Raw genomic sequence first — 17,388 nt, 5'->3', positions numbered from 1 at the left:
CTCACAAGTGAATTATTTAAGACTGGTCTGTCAAGAACACTTAAACTGTTAATGTTTATGTTTTTATATACCAGCCCATGGACATGAACCATGGGCTGGTATATAAAAACATAAGCACTTCATAGCCTGACCAGATGTTTGCATGCATGCAAATAAAAAATGTATGCATGTGAGCGTGCATTTAGTTCATGCATGCTTACCAGTCATGTATACATTGATTTTAATTAAAACGATTGCCTTTTATGATAAAAAGATCACTGCTGGCTGTTCACTGCTGCTGTTCACACTTTGCTTGTGATCCATTGTTTCTCTACAGTAACAAGCTTTTTTATTACTGCAGTAACATCCTGGAAATCCTATCACAGTGACCAGACTTGTGTAGATGAGCTACGTTAGTATTCTGAGGCTGTAGGATAATTAATGACCTCAACCTTCAGACTGTAGGAGTTGTGCAGTAAGCAAGAGCTATTTTCCTCTCACAGTTTTGAGACGCCGGCTGAGAATTTATAAAAATTTACTCAGCATACCAGAACATAAATCTACAGCGTAGAAGTCAGCAGACTGATCATTTTTCTGTTTGTCTATCGTAGCACATGATAAAATGTTACTGAATTAAAACTCATCGCCTAGTTGCTGCAGTTTGCTGTTAATCTTTTCTTTTGTTGTTTGCTGCTTACTGAGAGTGTTCGATTGGAAACACTGCCAGAGCTGTACTGCAGAGCTTTGGGGACAGTGATGAGTTGCACTGCACAGTTCCTCATTTGCTTGTGTAGAGCTATGCGCCGTGTTTCTGGGTTTAACCTGCTGTCTTCTGTGTTTGTCTCCTTGTGATGTATCTCACGGGAGGTATGGAGCCAGTTAGCAATTACTGGCCAGGATTACACTCCCATCCCCTGGGACTCATCCTCGCTCTTCATCGAGCTTGTTCTCTCTTCTGTTTCTGATATACTTCTCATAGATTCCTTTTCTCTTGTGCACAGTCAACTGCAAAACACGTCTCTGCTGTGAGCAGTGACAGAATAATTTTCTAGCCGCAAGTATGAAACACTAAAAATAATTTAATTTAATGAGATATATAGTATGTCACAGTAGGTGTGTATATTTCGTAGCTTTTCTTGCGTCCTAATATGTGTTCATTTGGTTAAAGGCAAATGATAAAGTATTCACCACAGTTTTAGTAAAAAAAATAGTATTTTAAAGATAATATGAATTCCAGTAGTTTAACAAAGAACAGATATAATTTATAGAATTGATGCTGTAAACCATAATAACCTTTGACCACACTCAGATACAGTGCAGATATAATTGCCTCACAGCTATGCTGCTGACATATGAATTTGCTCTACAGTCCACAGCACCATGGTGACTCTGACCTGTAAAATGAACTGTATTAACATTAGAAATCAAACTAAGCTCGTTGCTGAACATTTTCTGACACTAGTTTTCTCTCTGATTAGGCCTTTTGCTATGTTTAAATACCATCTTTAATCCAGAAGGGTCGAACATTTCTCCCATGTGCTCGGTTGCTTGGGCATGCACGTCTCTCTACCACAGGGTGACGTCTTGTCAGCCGGAGGCCTGGCTCCACTGAACTGACAGCCTGTCCTCAGGGACAAGCAGAGAGACGAGCCCTGACAGTGGGATAGCAGTGCACTGCTCTCCCAATTACATTTTCTCACTGCCTATTTTCCTGCTTCCTCTCTCCTTGCCTCGCTCTTTTGTGCTCAACTCTGAGATGGACAATAAGGAAGGAACTAAGAATCAAAGAAGCTATGCACATGCCGAGGAAGGAGTATGTGTTGTAATGTTGTGATTTCGAGAGCTGTGACCTACAAGCTTGTATCTCTGCTTGCTTCAGATACAGATATTTGCTTAAATTACATCGTTTCAGGAGGAGAGTGCAGTAGATACACGGTGGAAACACACACACACTTGCATTTGTGTCGATAGAGGGTGTTCTTCAAGGTGGTAGACTGTGGGGGAAGGGGGGAGATTATCCGCCCTTGAGGCATGACGAGGGTGGTAATGGGCTCCTGGCCTTGCCTCATGGTGTCGACTTTGCTGCTGAGAGCCATCCATCTACATCTGCTGTTGTGAGGGAAGGGGTTGGAGATTTGACGGAACAAGCTAGGCAGTGACACTGATGCAGTGGGAATAGAAAGCCTATTTATTGACACAGGTTTAGTGTAAATCCCAGTATTCACTTTTTATTCCAGGTCTGAGTGATATACAGTTGATAGAACGTGTGTAGATATTGTGAAGGGTTTTCATCTCTTGTATTCAAACTTATCTGTAAGTTCTTGACATTTTAGCGATGCTTTATGGATTTGGCTCAGTGAACAGTGAAAAGTGCAGAAAGTATTTGTGATATACTTCATTTTAGATTGAAGAAAGCTTTGTATCCCGGTGTCTCCTCGTAGTTGCTAGGGTTAGGGTTAGGCTGATAGCCAAAATCTGTGCTCCTGCAGCTCGTTTCAGTGAGGTTTTGGAAAGAGAATTAGATTTTGCAGACGACGTGCTGTAAGCAGAGTCTCCTCTAAACAAATATGCTTTGGTACATGTGACAGTTTATTTTTAAGTGGCATCGCTTAGAGCTGCTGAACTCATTGGCAGAATGAGGGTGAATAATATGAGCAAGCCTTCACTGCAGTGCTGCAAATGTCTTCTCATAACCATTTATTTTAGTTTACCAACTGTACATGTTATTTAACATTGAAAAAAAAATGATTAGCTTGAGCAATGCTCTGGTATATAAACTGTTAAATATTCTCCTTTTTTTCTCACAGTACTACCTGTAAAATGTCTCAGTACCACCCTTTAACAGTGAACTGCATATTATCCTGATATTATCCAGACCCTACTCTCAAATGTGGACGTGATGCAAAACACTGGAGTTGAATTCACTGTAACTCAGTCAGTGATGACTTTGCCATTCTGTAATCTCGGTTTTTCATCAGAAAAAAAGATGTTTTGTTTTGATTTCCTTGAGGGGGTTACGCAACTTTCAAGGTTTTGAAAAAACTTGATGGCAGGAAATGCATTAGAAATGAACTTTCATAATAATGGCCTGTTGTTGTACAGATAGCCGTATTTATCGAGACACCTGCAACTGGCAGAGAAACCAACTTGTTGGTTTCTGACATTTTAGATTTAATATACACTGATTAGTTGTTTGTCCATGTGTGACAGCTGATCTCCTGTTAACACTGATTAGACCTCTCACCACTGTCGTTTGGCCTTTGAAACTTTGCACTAATTGGATTTATTTGACAAGTACAGATCAAAAGTAGAAGTTCTAATAATTTGCCATATTCAAAGCTGCAGGTTCAATTTAGATGAGATTTCGGTCCTCATATCCAGTAATCCCAGTTCTGTAACATTAACTTCATGACAGTTGGTAGTCTTTATTTGACAAAAAGGATTGGTCACCATTTTTAGTATCTCCAAAAGTAGTTTTTCATGTGTTTTCTATTAAAATAAATGCAGTGAAACAGTGAAATGTCTAAGATGATTTTTGAGGTTTTCCCTCTCTCTTTGGGAAGCTGTGACTTAGAGGTTAAGGCAGTGATCGGTTTGAGTAAGACCTTTGTTGCATATCATTCTCCATTTGTCTTCCTCATTTACTGTTGTCTCTCCTCCATCGCTGCCTAATAAAGTCATAAAATGTCCAAAAAGTACAATAAAGAAATATTCTCTTTTCTCTTTCTTGAAGACCTTAAAATATTTTTGATGATTCATTTTTAACTTAGGGCGTATACATAAATGTATTCAATCAAATGTGGTGGGGGGCAGACTTATTGTTGTCTCGTGGGAGGAAGTTCAAAACTGCACCTACTCGGCAACTAACTTATCTGTCACGCTTTACCAATTTAAAGCTTATTTCGTTATCCAACTGTCCAGCTCTCTCTGAACTTGTGCTTTGGCTTTCTCCCTCACGACTTTTACTGTCTCTTGCTTTCCTTTGCGCTGCAGCTGCTCATCTCTTTACACACACTCCAGTTAATTTTCTGACTTTACGTCGTCAGCTTTTTCACCTTCTCTACCTTCCCGTCTCCGCAGTGACTTTATTGAAATTCAGTCTAATCAGACCCTATTGCTGGCTGGTAATGGGTGCATAGTGGTGTCATTTTCTGATCCGGGTTCTCTTTGGGTTTTGTTGGCACTGTAGAGCTGGTGGGTTGTCTTTTGGCTGGACTATTTTGTTTTTGTCTCCACTAATGGCCAGACAGTTGTGTCTCTCTGAAAGCCTATTCAGCATGTTCACACAGTACCTCTGTGGCTAGAGCTCAGTGGCCTGTGTGTGTGTGCTGCTGCTTCCTGGCTGAACTTTGGTTACCTTTGGGTGAAAATGGATGCCCAGGCATGCAAATATGGTGAGAGATTTTTTTTTTCTTCCCTTCTCTTTCTCCCTTTTGCTCACCCTTCCCTGGCTCCCCTTCTTTCTAAATTAACTCCACTTGGTGCCCTTTCAGATGAGAGGAATTCACTCCCTCTATATATGACCAATAATTATTATGCTAAAGTACAGGATGTTTTTCCTAAATACAGCTTGCCTTTTGTGGTTATACTGGGAATCTGGGTTTGTTGATTGAAGTCCTTCTATCGTGGTCTCAGTTATTATTCGAACAACTACTCTGATATTTAGCATGTGTAATTTGATGTTATTTGATGTAACCACTAACATTTGCTTGTTAATACTAACAAACAAACTACAGCTGAGGCTGATAAGAACATTATTAGTTTTGTGAATATCTGGTCATAAAATAAAATTTTGAACATGTTAAAAATTGGACCTGACTGTGGTGCTAGATGAAAAGTCACAGGAAAAATTACATTTTGTCCTGCACACAAATATCAACCTCATGGTGGCGCTAGGGGGAAAATCAAGGTCACCAGTTCTTTGATAAGGAAAATAAAGAGAAAATCCCTCTCAAAGATGTTAACGCTATATTTTCATGGTAAACAACATATATCAGAAGTCATATTGTTATCACAATTTTTTAAACTATCAAATATTTATATTTTGTTTGGTCTCAAACTCGAGGTTCCGTTCACTGCTCTACTCTGGATACTGACATGGCTGCTTTGGCTAGTCAGTCAAAAACTATTGAAACTATTGGTTCTAAATGGTAGATTCTTACAGTGGGACTCTGTAAGGATGTCAGTTAATTCTCCAATGTGCTACCATTGCACTGAAAAAAGTGATTCTGAGAACACTGTAACCGTTTTGTCATTATTTTTGGATATCAAGTACCAGCTCTACTGAAAGATTAGTCCTGTGTGGTTTTGTCCGTGTGCTTGTTTCTCAGTGGAGCTGGACGTTCCTCTGGACAAAGGTCCCAGTCAAATTTGACCTCAGTATATTGCTGTTACATGATGTAGTCCGGGCTACCAGCATTCCCTTGGTTGATATTCATGTTATACTTGCACGGTGTAAATAGGCTTGACAGAGGTGATAGTCTCTTTCACTGCGAGGTCACAGCCAGCTGCCATGTTCTCAGGAGAAAGTGTTGTTGTGTTGCTGCCTCTCACCAAGACCGTGACAGTCTCCCCTATCAGCTACATAACACACCTTTTCAATGTGACAAAGCATACCCTGCATACTGGGGTGTACAAGACAGCAGAACAGCTCTTTCTAGACATTGGAGCTTTTTAGGGTCAACAGGGCGGATTAGAAGGTAGACAGACTTTCTTGCTACTCATGAACCTTTGACTTCACTGTTACAGAAATATATTTGTATGTATGTTATGTTGAGATAAACAGCACCCTCCTCCTCCTCATTTTCCTTCTTTTTCTTCATGTTCTCCTGTTTCTACCTCTCTCTCCTCCTCCTTGTTCGTCATCTTTTTTTTTTTTTTTTTTTTATACATTGCTCCTCTGCTGTGGTTGTTTGGGTGCTTTTCAACATGCCAGAAAGGGCTTGTTTTTCCAGCTTGATTTATTAAAACACACAAACACTGATGCTTTTATGTGGGGAAATATATTTTGTGTGTGAATTCAGTTTTGATACACATTTCTTGAGATCAGAATCCAACATGTCGGTTCCCTGGTTTTTTGCTATATAAAGATAATAGAAATAGAAATAGTAGAATATATTCTTATAAAAAAGATTGTGTATACATCCACTTAAGTTCAGCAAATGTGTAGTTCTGCTTTATTTTTGGATTTTTCCTTTTACTATAGTTACCACAGTGGGCTGTTTATGGACCTGTAATTTACCATTGGTATATTTATGTCTTTGCATGTGTGCTTGTGCTTGCAGTGTGAGTGTGCATACACGTGTGTCTGATGCTGCAACACTTGTCTTGTATGTTTTGTTTCACCTTGAGTAACCTCTGCTCAGTGACATCATTCAGAGAGGCAGCTGCTACAGCAAAGGCCTATGGGTATGAGTGAACTGTCTGTATTCAAATGTCATAATACAGCTCACATTTACATCTGAAAAGTTTTCAAGGATTTTTGAACTGAAAGCAGTCGTGATTAGTGGGTTATTGTCTTATAGGAATATTTGTGTGTGTCAAAGGAAGCCATCTGTAAAATCTGGCTAATGGCTGTCCAATTAACACTAACTTCATCACTGGAAAAAAGAATCGCTGTTAAATGGTTTGTTGTGGTGGTGACAAAGTAGTTGAAGTTGACTTTTTGTCATTCTTTAATGAACAACACAATACACAGAAATAGATAAACAAGACAATGTTGTACTGTGGGTTCCTGTCTTTATCAATTTAACACTATGACTGTCTTACTTTTTTAAGTGTATAATAAGTTTTGTGTGATGGAGGTTTGCCAGAGGAGGTTACTGAGCAATGCAGTAAATGGATATTTGTTTCCCATGGTGGAAGTCAAGCCAAGTCAATGCATTTCTAGTGGGAAGTATCAGTTTAAAAAAGGACGGTGTTTGCACATATTTTGCGTTTCAGCAGCTATGCATTTAAATATGTTGTATGAGTACATCATTTGTCTTTATTAATATTCTGTTTATGGTTTGGGTACTCACAAGTCCCACAGTCAGTACTCTCACTTCTCACTTGTTCAAAATAGTTTGTGTGACTTTTGACCTCTCCCTTCCAGATGACTCAGGAGACGAGGAGCCCACGTCTCAGTCGGACCGCAGCGAGATTCAGGGCACCCTGAAGATACTCGTGAGCAAGCTCGATGACCTCAGCACGTGTAATGACCTGATCGCCAAGCATGGGGCGGCCTTGCAGCGTTCCCTGAGTGAACTCGAGGGTCTGAAAGTCCCTGTGGAGGGAGGGGAGAAGATCAAGGCAGTCAACGAACGAGCCACCCTCTTCCGCATCACTTCCAATGCTATGATCAATGTAAGTAGCTGGGGCAGACCAGGCTACAAGACATAGCAGCAGTGAGCAGAGAGTAATCTGCAGTTTGCATGCACTGGCATGATCAGTGTGACAGGAATGCCAGTCATCTATGATGCTCTGGTTAGTGAGTGAGGAGAGATGAGATCACTTCACATTGTGGCATGTTAAACCAGAGCCACAGAGCTGCAGGCGCAGAGACTGCAGGTTTAGAGAAACAGCTTTAAACCACACCAGATCCTGTTAAACATTACCATCTCTAACTTCATGTTTGTGAAAAACTAAGCTGGTGGTTTACAGCTGGAGAGGTGATGGTAGTTGCAGCTTATTGTTAAGGATACTACTACCTGTTGTTGTTAGAATGAGTCAAGTGAAGTCATTTTTATTTGGGGGGGGGGGGGGGGGGTCTCAGGAACAGCAACAGAATAACCATCTTTCCTAACAACATATTGCAGTTTAGCTAACAGTTTCAACTTGTTAACTACATTTAACAAAATAACAACAACCAATATGACCAGGGTTTCATTTGCCACTGTGTCAGATGCGTTGACTCTGAGTTCTAGCATCATAACAAGAAATGCTCTACTGTATCTGGCCCTGTTCCAGTCTCCTCAATGGTAAATACCATGGGCTTTACAGTATGTTGGTGGTGGACGAGAGTTCAGGGAGGGTTTAGGTCCTGAGGGAGTGATACAAGATATGATAGTGGGTGGGTGGGGGGACAGGAATAGCCCCTGTTGCCCCCCCCCCCTTCTCTCAAAACCTTGACCCTCCCTGCTTGGTGAGGAATGTCAGAGCCTTCTGGACTAGCAGTTAGACAGCTAGACAGACAGACCTGCTCTGACTAAAGCTAAACAATCATACAAGGTTTGTCTTTCCTCCTGCTTCTCTCGATGGTTATGAATTGTTGGTAGCTTTGCCTATTTTTGGGTCAGAGAATGCTTTTTTTTTGCCTGTAGTGCATGTCTGACTTATTCTTATGTTGCTTGTCTGGTTGTTAAGTTTAAAATAATCTAGTCAGACTCAGTCTTGGTTAAACTGCTAGTTTTTGTTTACCTTAAAATTTGTTTAGAAATGAGGCAGTAAGAGATTATCACTCACAATGTGGTTATGTGTTAAGAGACTTGACCCATGGTAGGGGAAATTGAAATTTACTGGAGAAGCAATAAAATAGACCCTCTTGGATTGCCTAACTCATTAAAAGGCCACCAAGTTTGCCATGAATGTGCTTCTAATGAGAAAGAAGTGCTGCCATAAACTCCCTGTAGACATTTTTGCCATAGGGTTAGGTAAATGACTCTTCAAGAAGTGAGCGGCTCAGGATATGGGTGTTTGGATTTCTGCAGCTGTGGGTTCTGACACTGTAAAGACCTGTTCTTTGCTCTAAAATATAAATCTAGTTTTTATGTGCTTCTCCAAAGAACCTTGGCTATATGTGTAAGGGGGGAATAGCTGAGAGAGGAGGGGTTGAGGGAAGAACGAGGCCATAATGGCAAGACACAACTGCATGCTCTCAGTGATCTGACCCTGGCCTGAGGAGAGGTTTGCGTTCTAGTTCATTTAGTGGTGATGGTAACACTTGTGCATGCACACATTTGCACATCCACCACTTGAGGTTTTTATGGTTTAACATCATATTGCCCCAGTTTATTTCATTCTTTACCACATCGCTCATTCTGCATATTTCACTTTTAATTTGATGCTTTCTTTCTTGCCCCACCGGACATCACATGCAGTCTGTGTGTGTACTGGAGAGTCAGCATAAAAAAAGTGGAACTATCATACATTTTCAAGTGGGTGTCGAGTTTCATATCATGGTTATGTCTGAGGAAGTGGACCGCAACATCACATGCGCATTTAACATTTAAACTGATGCTCAGGCAGTGATGTTTAGACACTTCATGCAAGACTGCTTAAGGTAAGAGAGAGATTAGAGACAGGTCGAGTAACATTTTCAGTGTTAGACACATTGTGGTTTCCATACAGCGTCTTGTGAAAAATAGAGTTTAAGTCATGGATTTTCTTATCTAAAACCTAAAGCTATTGAAGTGTAACCTTCATAAAGGGTAAGGATGTATGATATCTGCACCATTACTATACATATGTTTTTAACATACTGTTATAACCATTATAATCTCTCAGTCTGTACAGATCAGTTACTCATTTAAGCAGCAACAAGATAAGCGATAAACCTAAACTAGTTAATGATTTGATTGAATAATGTAATTAATTAAATTAAGCATTAGTATTACCGGAGAACATGTCAACCATTTTCATGTTTGCTTGTTTTTTTGTTTTTTGTTTTTTTTTTAATGAAAACTTTTTTTTCATAGACATCTTGATATTAAACCATATCTGGACTTTTGGTCTGTTGCCAGTGAAGCTAAAATTCTCCAGAAATAATCTCAGGTGTTCAGGATCAGAAATTCCAGACATATGTGCACATGTGCAAAGATAAGTGAATGGTCCTAGCAACTGAAATCTTGGTGCTGTTGTAATAGACATATAGTGCCTAATAGTCATAACATATCTTCCTTTGTAGTTTTAGCTGTTCTTTCTGTTCCTGGTTTCCCTGTTTTCTCATTGGTTAGTTATGTGGAAATATCAACAATGACGTTTTGCCTGACAACAAGTAAACTTATTAAGGTTATGTATATTACCTATTAAAATTAAATATCACAAAATAATACATATGGACCTATCATGAAAAAAGTACAATGAATGATACACTGTTAAATTTAAAGCATTAATTTAGTTACTTGGTATGATTAAATATTTGTTTCACGTATTGAAAATAGGATTCTAATTATAATTATTATAATATAAAATTTTTAGAAATAGCTTTTACATTTCACTAAAAATTTCCTTTCTTTAAATATCAAGTGCCAAATAATAGTGTATCAGTGTTCTCATTGTGTGAGAGAACAGAGATTATTTGAGTGGGGTGACACATTCACCCCTCCAGCTCAAAGCCTGCAGCCACAACTTTATCTAGTGGTTCAAGCTTACATTCAACAGCCCCTCTGGCTCTGGGACTAAAGAGACATTTGCTGCAAATACCGAGTGGATCCTAAGTAATCATGTGCTGTTCCACTCATGTGGGAAAGAACAATAACAGAGCCCCCACAAAATGCTACAAAAATACTTAATAGTAATGTGTCTCAGTTTCAAAATGATTATTCCAAAACCCATCCTACTCGTTGACAGCTCCGTGACTGTCACATGACATTTTCATCATGAATGTAGTCAGCCGCGAGGTGTTATTTAGGTTCATTGACCTTTGAGCTCACTACGAGGCAAAGCTGTTGGACATTTGAGTGCCCACAAGTGCTGACATGCAGTGTATATTTGATCTGAAGTAACCTCTTTGTCTCAGTAGTGAAACCAATGCAGAAACAACGATGCCCCCTCTTGACTCAAATATAGCCTGCTATTCAATCAGCTCATCACTCGCTGATGTTTTCTGTGCTTTTAGTTTGCTCCGAGGCACATTTGACACAGCAGGGACACCCAGTAAATGTGCCACAGACAGCTAATTAACATATTGATGATTGTTTGAAACAGGGGTGATAAATAGCCTTGATTACAATGATTGACGCAGACGTCTGTGCACCGTTTCTAACCCAGTGTTCTCTCTCTCATATTGTGTGTTGTCAGGAAAAGTTACATCCTGATGAATGTTTTTCTGCGTGGTGTTATTTGCTGACTCAAACATACATAAAGGCTTTTTATGATTTTTTTTAATGGCTTTATTTTAAAGAAGAGACTTGACTTGAACCTGAACAAACAGACATCACTTTTTCTCAAAATCCCCAATAATTTCAGTCAAGAGAAGAGTTATTTGAGGACACTGACCTGTTAGTCATAGCAAGTGGAAAGTAATTTGGCAACTTGTTGAGAATTCTGCACAACAGATTTTGGTTTTAGATCAATTTGTTTTAGACTGTATGTTATAGAAATGAAACTCTGTGTGCTCCCCAGGTGTGTCGAGACTTCTTGGACCTAGCAGAGACTCACAGTAGGAGATGGCAGCGGGCGTTGCAGTATGAGCGAGAGCAGCGTACTCATCTAGAGGAGACCATTGAGCAGCTAGCCAAGCAGCATAACAGCCTGGAGCGAGCGTGGAGAGAAGCACCCACGCTTGTTTCCAGCACACCCAGTGCCCCTACCACCAACAAGGGTGAGACAGACTATGTCTGTGTGTTACTTACTCCTGTGGGCCTCAGTGTGGACCTCACTTTATTGGCTAAAAGTCATGTGTGGCCACAGGCTCAATATTATAGGCATTCCTCATGTGGAGGAAGGAAATTTGAAGTTGTGTCAGAGAGATTGGATTATACTTAAGTTAGAGATGGTAATTGCCTCCACTAAGGGCTGCAGGTCATGTGGTCTCTTCTGTCAGTTTGTCCATCCAAACAGCCAGGCTGACAAGAAATTTGTTGTGTACAATGAGCTCCTTCCGCCAAGAGTAGGAATGTGCTCCTGGAGGAAGGAGCTCATTGATTTTGAGAAGCACGCCCTCAGGAACTTGCATCACTCAGGCTAGTTAACCAGCAGGAACATTGCCAATTTTACTAAGCTGATTATTCCTTGATTAATTGCCATGGGTATGTGATTATATGCCGCTCTGTCCTGGACTCTGTAGAATACAAACTCACCAACATGTGATGTGATGGTTCGGCTTGTGCTGCATGCTGTCTGTATGTACTTACAAATGCATATGTCCCGACTGAAGGAAGTGAGAGGCCGCTCAAAGAAGAGGCAAGTGATGAAGATGAGGATACTGAATATTTTGATGCCATGGAGGATTCCCCTGCATTTATCACAGTGACTGCCACTGAGAACACACAGCACAGGTCAGTCTCACACAGGGATTCATGTGGTCCATGCTCATTGGTATTTTTTTAAGTAATACTTGAAAGATAAGGGCAAATGAAAGACAAATACAAGGAAGGAATTTATATTCGTACTTAGAGCATATAGCTTCAGTCTTTACTTTTTAAAAAAATGCCTGAAATGCCCATAGTCTTTTCTTCCTCATCTCTTCTTTATGGCTCATCTCTTGCAACATATCCCTCGACTCCAGTTGCACCATTAAAAATGATAGAAACCGTTACACAGCATTCATCTGTAATACCCAGCAATCTCTTGGCTCCCTTGTGTGCGCTGTGTTTGTATTGGGTGTGTGTTCAAGTGGTAAAGGATAGAGAGAAATGGCCAATAAGTCTGCGTATGTGTCCAGTGCCCACTCCACACCAATATTTTCATTCTGTTCCAGGCGATCTCAGAGTAATTTGAGCGGAGCAAGTGGAGGTCACCCCAATGACTGGAACCAGGACGACCATGTAAGTGTCTGTCTTCCTAACAAGTCTGACTAATAGGACTGACATTAGTCTGACTTTTGTAATCTCAGTATAGATTCATTTGTGCTGCCGGAGAGCACGCAGCTCATTGATTTACTTATATAACCATCCTCACTTGCTGCTGTCACAGTCCTTCTTTCCTACCCTACATTCTTCCCATGCTCGCACAGACACACACAGCTTTTGTCTGAGTTTCCTGTGTTCTCATTGTCACCCCTGTGGTGCCAAAGATACACAGCTACATCACTCCACTAAATCTTAATTACCAGTGAAACATCTGCGCTTCTCTTCCCTCACCTCTCTTTTGCTGCCTCTTCTTACACATCTGTGTCTTCTGCTCCCTCTCCTCCTGTCTTTCACATGCTCTGTCACTGTGTGATGATATATGCTGCCAAGCTGTCCATGAAGCTGAAAGTATTTCACAAACTTGTATATATATATCGAATATTCTTTTTATACAAAGTTCCCCCCGCCTTATCACAGATGTCTCCAAGCTGTAATGATGTGTCAGGGAAGGAGCTGCAGCCCCGCAGACAGAGGCGGACTCATATCCCTGACAAGCCCAACTACTCCCTCAATTTATGGAGCATCATGAAGAACTGCATTGGCAAGGAGCTCTCTAAAATCCCAATGCCTGTAAGTGTTTGAGGCATGGTCCTCCTCCTTGCTGACAGGTTAAAATAAATCTGTGTGAATTATATCTGATGAGTTTCTCTCCTTCTCTATTTTCCATTCAGGTAAACTTCAATGAGCCTCTGTCGATGCTGCAGCGTCTCACTGAGGACCTGGAGTATCATGAGCTATTGGACAAGGCGGCACGCTGTGACTCCTCCCTGGAGCAGATGTGCCTGGTCGCTGCCTTCTCCGTCTCCTCTTACTCCACCACGGTCCATCGGACAGCCAAGCCCTTCAACCCCCTCCTGGGCGAGACCTACGAGCTCGATCGCCGGGAGGAGTTTGGCTACCGCTCGCTGTGTGAGCAGGTAACAGCACAGCCACAAGGAGTTTTTGTTTACACACTTCACTGACACACAAACTGACATAGACGAAGTTAGACTGTGTCCTCAGAACAAGTTGTTAAGCAGGTCCTGCTTATATGAATACATTTCCTATATACTACTTTACCTGTATGTCTGTCTTTCTTCTAAGGTGAGCCATCACCCCCCTGCAGCTGCACATCATGTGATTTCCCAGCGAGGCTGGACCCTGTGGCAGGAAATCACCATTGCCAGCAAGTTCCGTGGCAAATACCTCTCCATAATGCCTCTGGGTAAGACATTTCACATTCAGCTGGGAAGCTAACAAACTGTATATGTAAATAAAGGCTCCATCATGCTAATTGAACAGCCACAGCACCAGACGGAAGACTCCACATCCCACTTGAGAGTAGTAAACCTTTGATCTGCCTCCCACACCATCTGAAGCCAGAGGAAAGGGTGTGAGAATGAATCAGGAGGGTTTTATGACCCTTTTGACACATACATAAAGTATGGGTATAAAGGGAAGTCTCTATTGCACTGGGACAGTAGAGAGCGGGGGTCTGTTGGCTCAGAGAAATGATAAATGAGAGATTTGATAGATGCGGATCTACCAAGGGATGCAGCGATATTTTTCTGGCTTCCCTTGCTTCCTGTTATACGTCTGCTGTGAGGTGACATATAATAGAAAAAAAAAAACGCTTAAAGCAACATTATGCAATTATTTTAGCTTAAAATAACAGCTTCAAAATTATTTTTTTGGTACACTGACTTGTAATAGGGAGAATGGTGCCTCTTTAATTCCCACTTCTTGCCCCTGAATGGCTGTTCTTGCTCTATTTAACTTGGGTTGAGCGGGTATGATCTCCCATGAGAAGTGAGTAATGCTTTACGGCACTATGTCACACACCAACCATGGGTCTTCCGCTAGCTATAAGAAGAAGCTAGCACGGTATTCCCAATACAGATGCCATGGCAGAGGCGAAGAGGCTAGTTCAGTGGTGTACTGGCCATCTGCGCTGGCCCCGGCAGTCCAGGTTGAGTTTCTTTCCTAGTACACCACTGGACTAGCTCCTAACATCTATATTTTACTCTGCACACAACTGCTGTGGGTTCATATGTTTCCCGTCAATCAGATTAGCTGAATTCTGAGTGGAAAGCACCATTGCTGGCTTGTATTGAGATGAGGATTTTATGTAAGTTGCCTGAGAGATTGATAGTCTTTGTTTTCTGTACATGAGCCATTAGCTTCTAGTGCCACGCTGCTTCCAGTTCCCCGCTCAGACAAAGAGCCCAACAGAATTAAATGCGCCAATGCAAATGACCACTTGTGGCAGCAGAGGCCGATATTGCCGCTGCTAGTTACTTAGTGTTGCTTTAAGTGGAAAGTATTTATGGTGAAATGTATAGCATCGATCGTTTGGGGTTAAGTCACAGTCAAAATAGGTGAAGATGTGTTGCCTGTGCACAGAGCATAAATGTGTTAGATGATGCATTTTTCAGCAGCTACAAGTTGAATTGACTGTGTTAGCAAAGGGATACAGAATCACAAAAAGCAAGTCCTCAATCTAACACATCACTTTCAGGTCTGCAGTCGCAGATTGGTAACAACAGAAGCTGTGATATTTATGTCCTCTTTCAGCCTTTTGTCCCCTGTCCCTCCCCAGGTGCCATTCACCTGCAGTTCCACTCCAGCGGGAACCACTATGTGTGGAGAAAGGTCACTTCCACAGTGCACAACATCATTGTGGGCAAGCTGTGGATTGACCAGGTTTGTTTGCAAGCACTTCTCATTGGTAACCATTCAACCACATAGCTCCAAACCAGTAACCCTGCCTTGACATCTCTGACCTTCCAGAGAAGCCTATAGATATTTTTTCCTCCTGTGTTACAATAGTGTGTGGTACAGTCCAGGAAAGCTTTGATTCCCTTCTTCCATCCTGTGAAGAAGAGAATCAGAGCAAAGCCTCACAGCACATGAATAAGGAGCTTCACGATCTCAAGGGATTTATCTTTAGCTTTGATCTCTAATAACACCCTAAAATAACAGCCTCTTCTTTCTGTGAGATGGCCCAGTTATATGGGGGGTAGGAGGGGCAGGCTACACATCTGCCTGTCTCTTCAGAAGTGTGATTCTTGTTTTTGCCTCCACCTTTTTTTTTCCAGTATTTTTTTCCTGATATGACACATGCCTATGTTTGTGTGTCATATTGGTCTCTGTCAAAATGTGTGTGTGTGCTTCTCTGAGACCTTGAAGAGTAAACATGCATATTTCATGGGCAATAGAAGAATATAAAAAAAAAATCACTTACATCTCTAAATGATCGCTCTCAGAAGCACACTGGTGTGCAGATGTGAAGTTGATGTCCTGGCTACAGAGTCTAATTAGAATGCCAACATTGGATTCATATATCAAAACACAAGGAGTTGACGATTTTGAATCATTTACAAATAGCCAGTGTTGGTTTAAGATTCATTCATGCAGATGTACGCTGCCGCTCAGAATATTTCCTGATTTTATTGAAATTTAAACAGTTCAAGTTCTTTTGGATGAAAGGTGAAATGTCTTCAAGAATCTCAAGCAAGTCCAGTTTCCATTGTATAGCATGTAGAAATAGTCTAGAAAAAGAGATGCTGACGATGAAACAAGCGGCTCTCTCCAACTTTTTTTTTCTACTTATTATTGTTTTGCTTTCTTTATTCAATAAGTTTGCCCTCTTCTACCACCGCCTCCATGCAGTGCTCTGCCAGGGTTCTGCCCTCTGGCAAACAACCCCCATACCAGCTATTTTACTATTACCTTTTCTACTGTTGGCTGCAGCAAAGGCAGACCATGCTGTGAGGAGCACAGTAACTAAAGCTAGAGACAGTGATCTGCATGGCTTTGGCATTAGATATATTGTTACTGGACTAGAATGAGAGCAATCACTTTATAATTGGTTTGACTGTAGGACAGTCCTTGAGATTTTAATTTAATGGCTGTTAGATGCCGTAAGCCACCCCCCATGCATGCTTGGTATTTCGCACATGCTGGTATAGAAACAATACTGTGACCTGCTTATCAAAACATTGCTCTGTAGCAGCACTAGTAGTCAGAAACTCCACTTTGTACCTTTAAAGCACCCGAATAATGTTTTTAGGGTAGGACAATTTACTACATACTGATTAAGGAAACAGGTTTTAAGGACCTTTACGACACAACCTTAATCACATCTTACTGAGTTTTGCTGGTCTGTCATGTTTTTAACAATGTTTGGTTATGGATTGTTTTCCTCTGCTGTAAACACAGTGGAATGGTAAAATCCACAAGATCAAATATGCTATTATTTTCTCTGTGTGTTTGTCTCTCTCACTCCTGTGTCGGTTCATTTCTGTTTTCGTGCAGTCGGGGGACATTGAGATTGTGAATCACAGGACCAAGGAGACCTGCCAACTCAAGTTCTCTCCCTACAGTTATTTCTCCAGGGACGTTCCAAGGAAGGTAAATGCTTTCTTCTTTACACTTTGCTGATACGTAACCTTGGTATGATGTCATAGAGTGTGGGGTTAATTTGAGCAATGCTGCCTCCTGCTGGACAGTACCAACAGATCAGAAGCTCACTGTAAGAGGTTGCATCTGAGTGAAGTAACTTCAAATGGACTCACAGAAAGATAACTAGCTTTAGTGTCTTAATTCCTTTAGTATCTATGTAATAAGCCCATTTTCTGATTTCCTCTTGCTTTTTCCA

General features: G+C 41.0%; 1 protein-coding gene across 2 annotated transcripts in view; it reads left to right on the top strand.

Moving 5' to 3' along the window:
• The window catches only part of osbp2b (oxysterol binding protein 2b), a 60,804-nt gene that overhangs the window by 22,344 nt on the left and 21,072 nt on the right, over nucleotides 1–17,388 (top strand). For both annotated transcript variants that reach the window (XR_005894283.1, XM_041041811.1), the window contains exons 3-11: nucleotides 7,073–7,323; nucleotides 11,302–11,500; nucleotides 12,056–12,176; nucleotides 12,599–12,665; nucleotides 13,167–13,319; nucleotides 13,421–13,666; nucleotides 13,833–13,953; nucleotides 15,328–15,431; nucleotides 17,046–17,141. Coding sequence is in view for 1 of the 2 variants with exons in the window: in XM_041041811.1 (XP_040897745.1) it covers nucleotides 7,073–7,323; nucleotides 11,302–11,500; nucleotides 12,056–12,176; nucleotides 12,599–12,665; nucleotides 13,167–13,319; nucleotides 13,421–13,666; nucleotides 13,833–13,953; nucleotides 15,328–15,431; nucleotides 17,046–17,141 (1,358 nt within the window). In the remaining variant the exon portion in view is untranslated. The remainder of the gene's footprint in view (nucleotides 1–7,072; nucleotides 7,324–11,301; nucleotides 11,501–12,055; nucleotides 12,177–12,598; nucleotides 12,666–13,166; nucleotides 13,320–13,420; nucleotides 13,667–13,832; nucleotides 13,954–15,327; nucleotides 15,432–17,045; nucleotides 17,142–17,388) is intronic.

Source organism: Toxotes jaculatrix, chromosome 7 (assembly GCF_017976425.1).
Source record: "Toxotes jaculatrix isolate fToxJac2 chromosome 7, fToxJac2.pri, whole genome shotgun sequence".
Lineage (NCBI taxonomy): Eukaryota > Metazoa > Chordata > Actinopteri > Toxotidae > Toxotes > Toxotes jaculatrix.
Note: the sequence above shows the minus strand (reverse complement) of the source record. Positions and strands in the feature narration are given on the sequence as shown.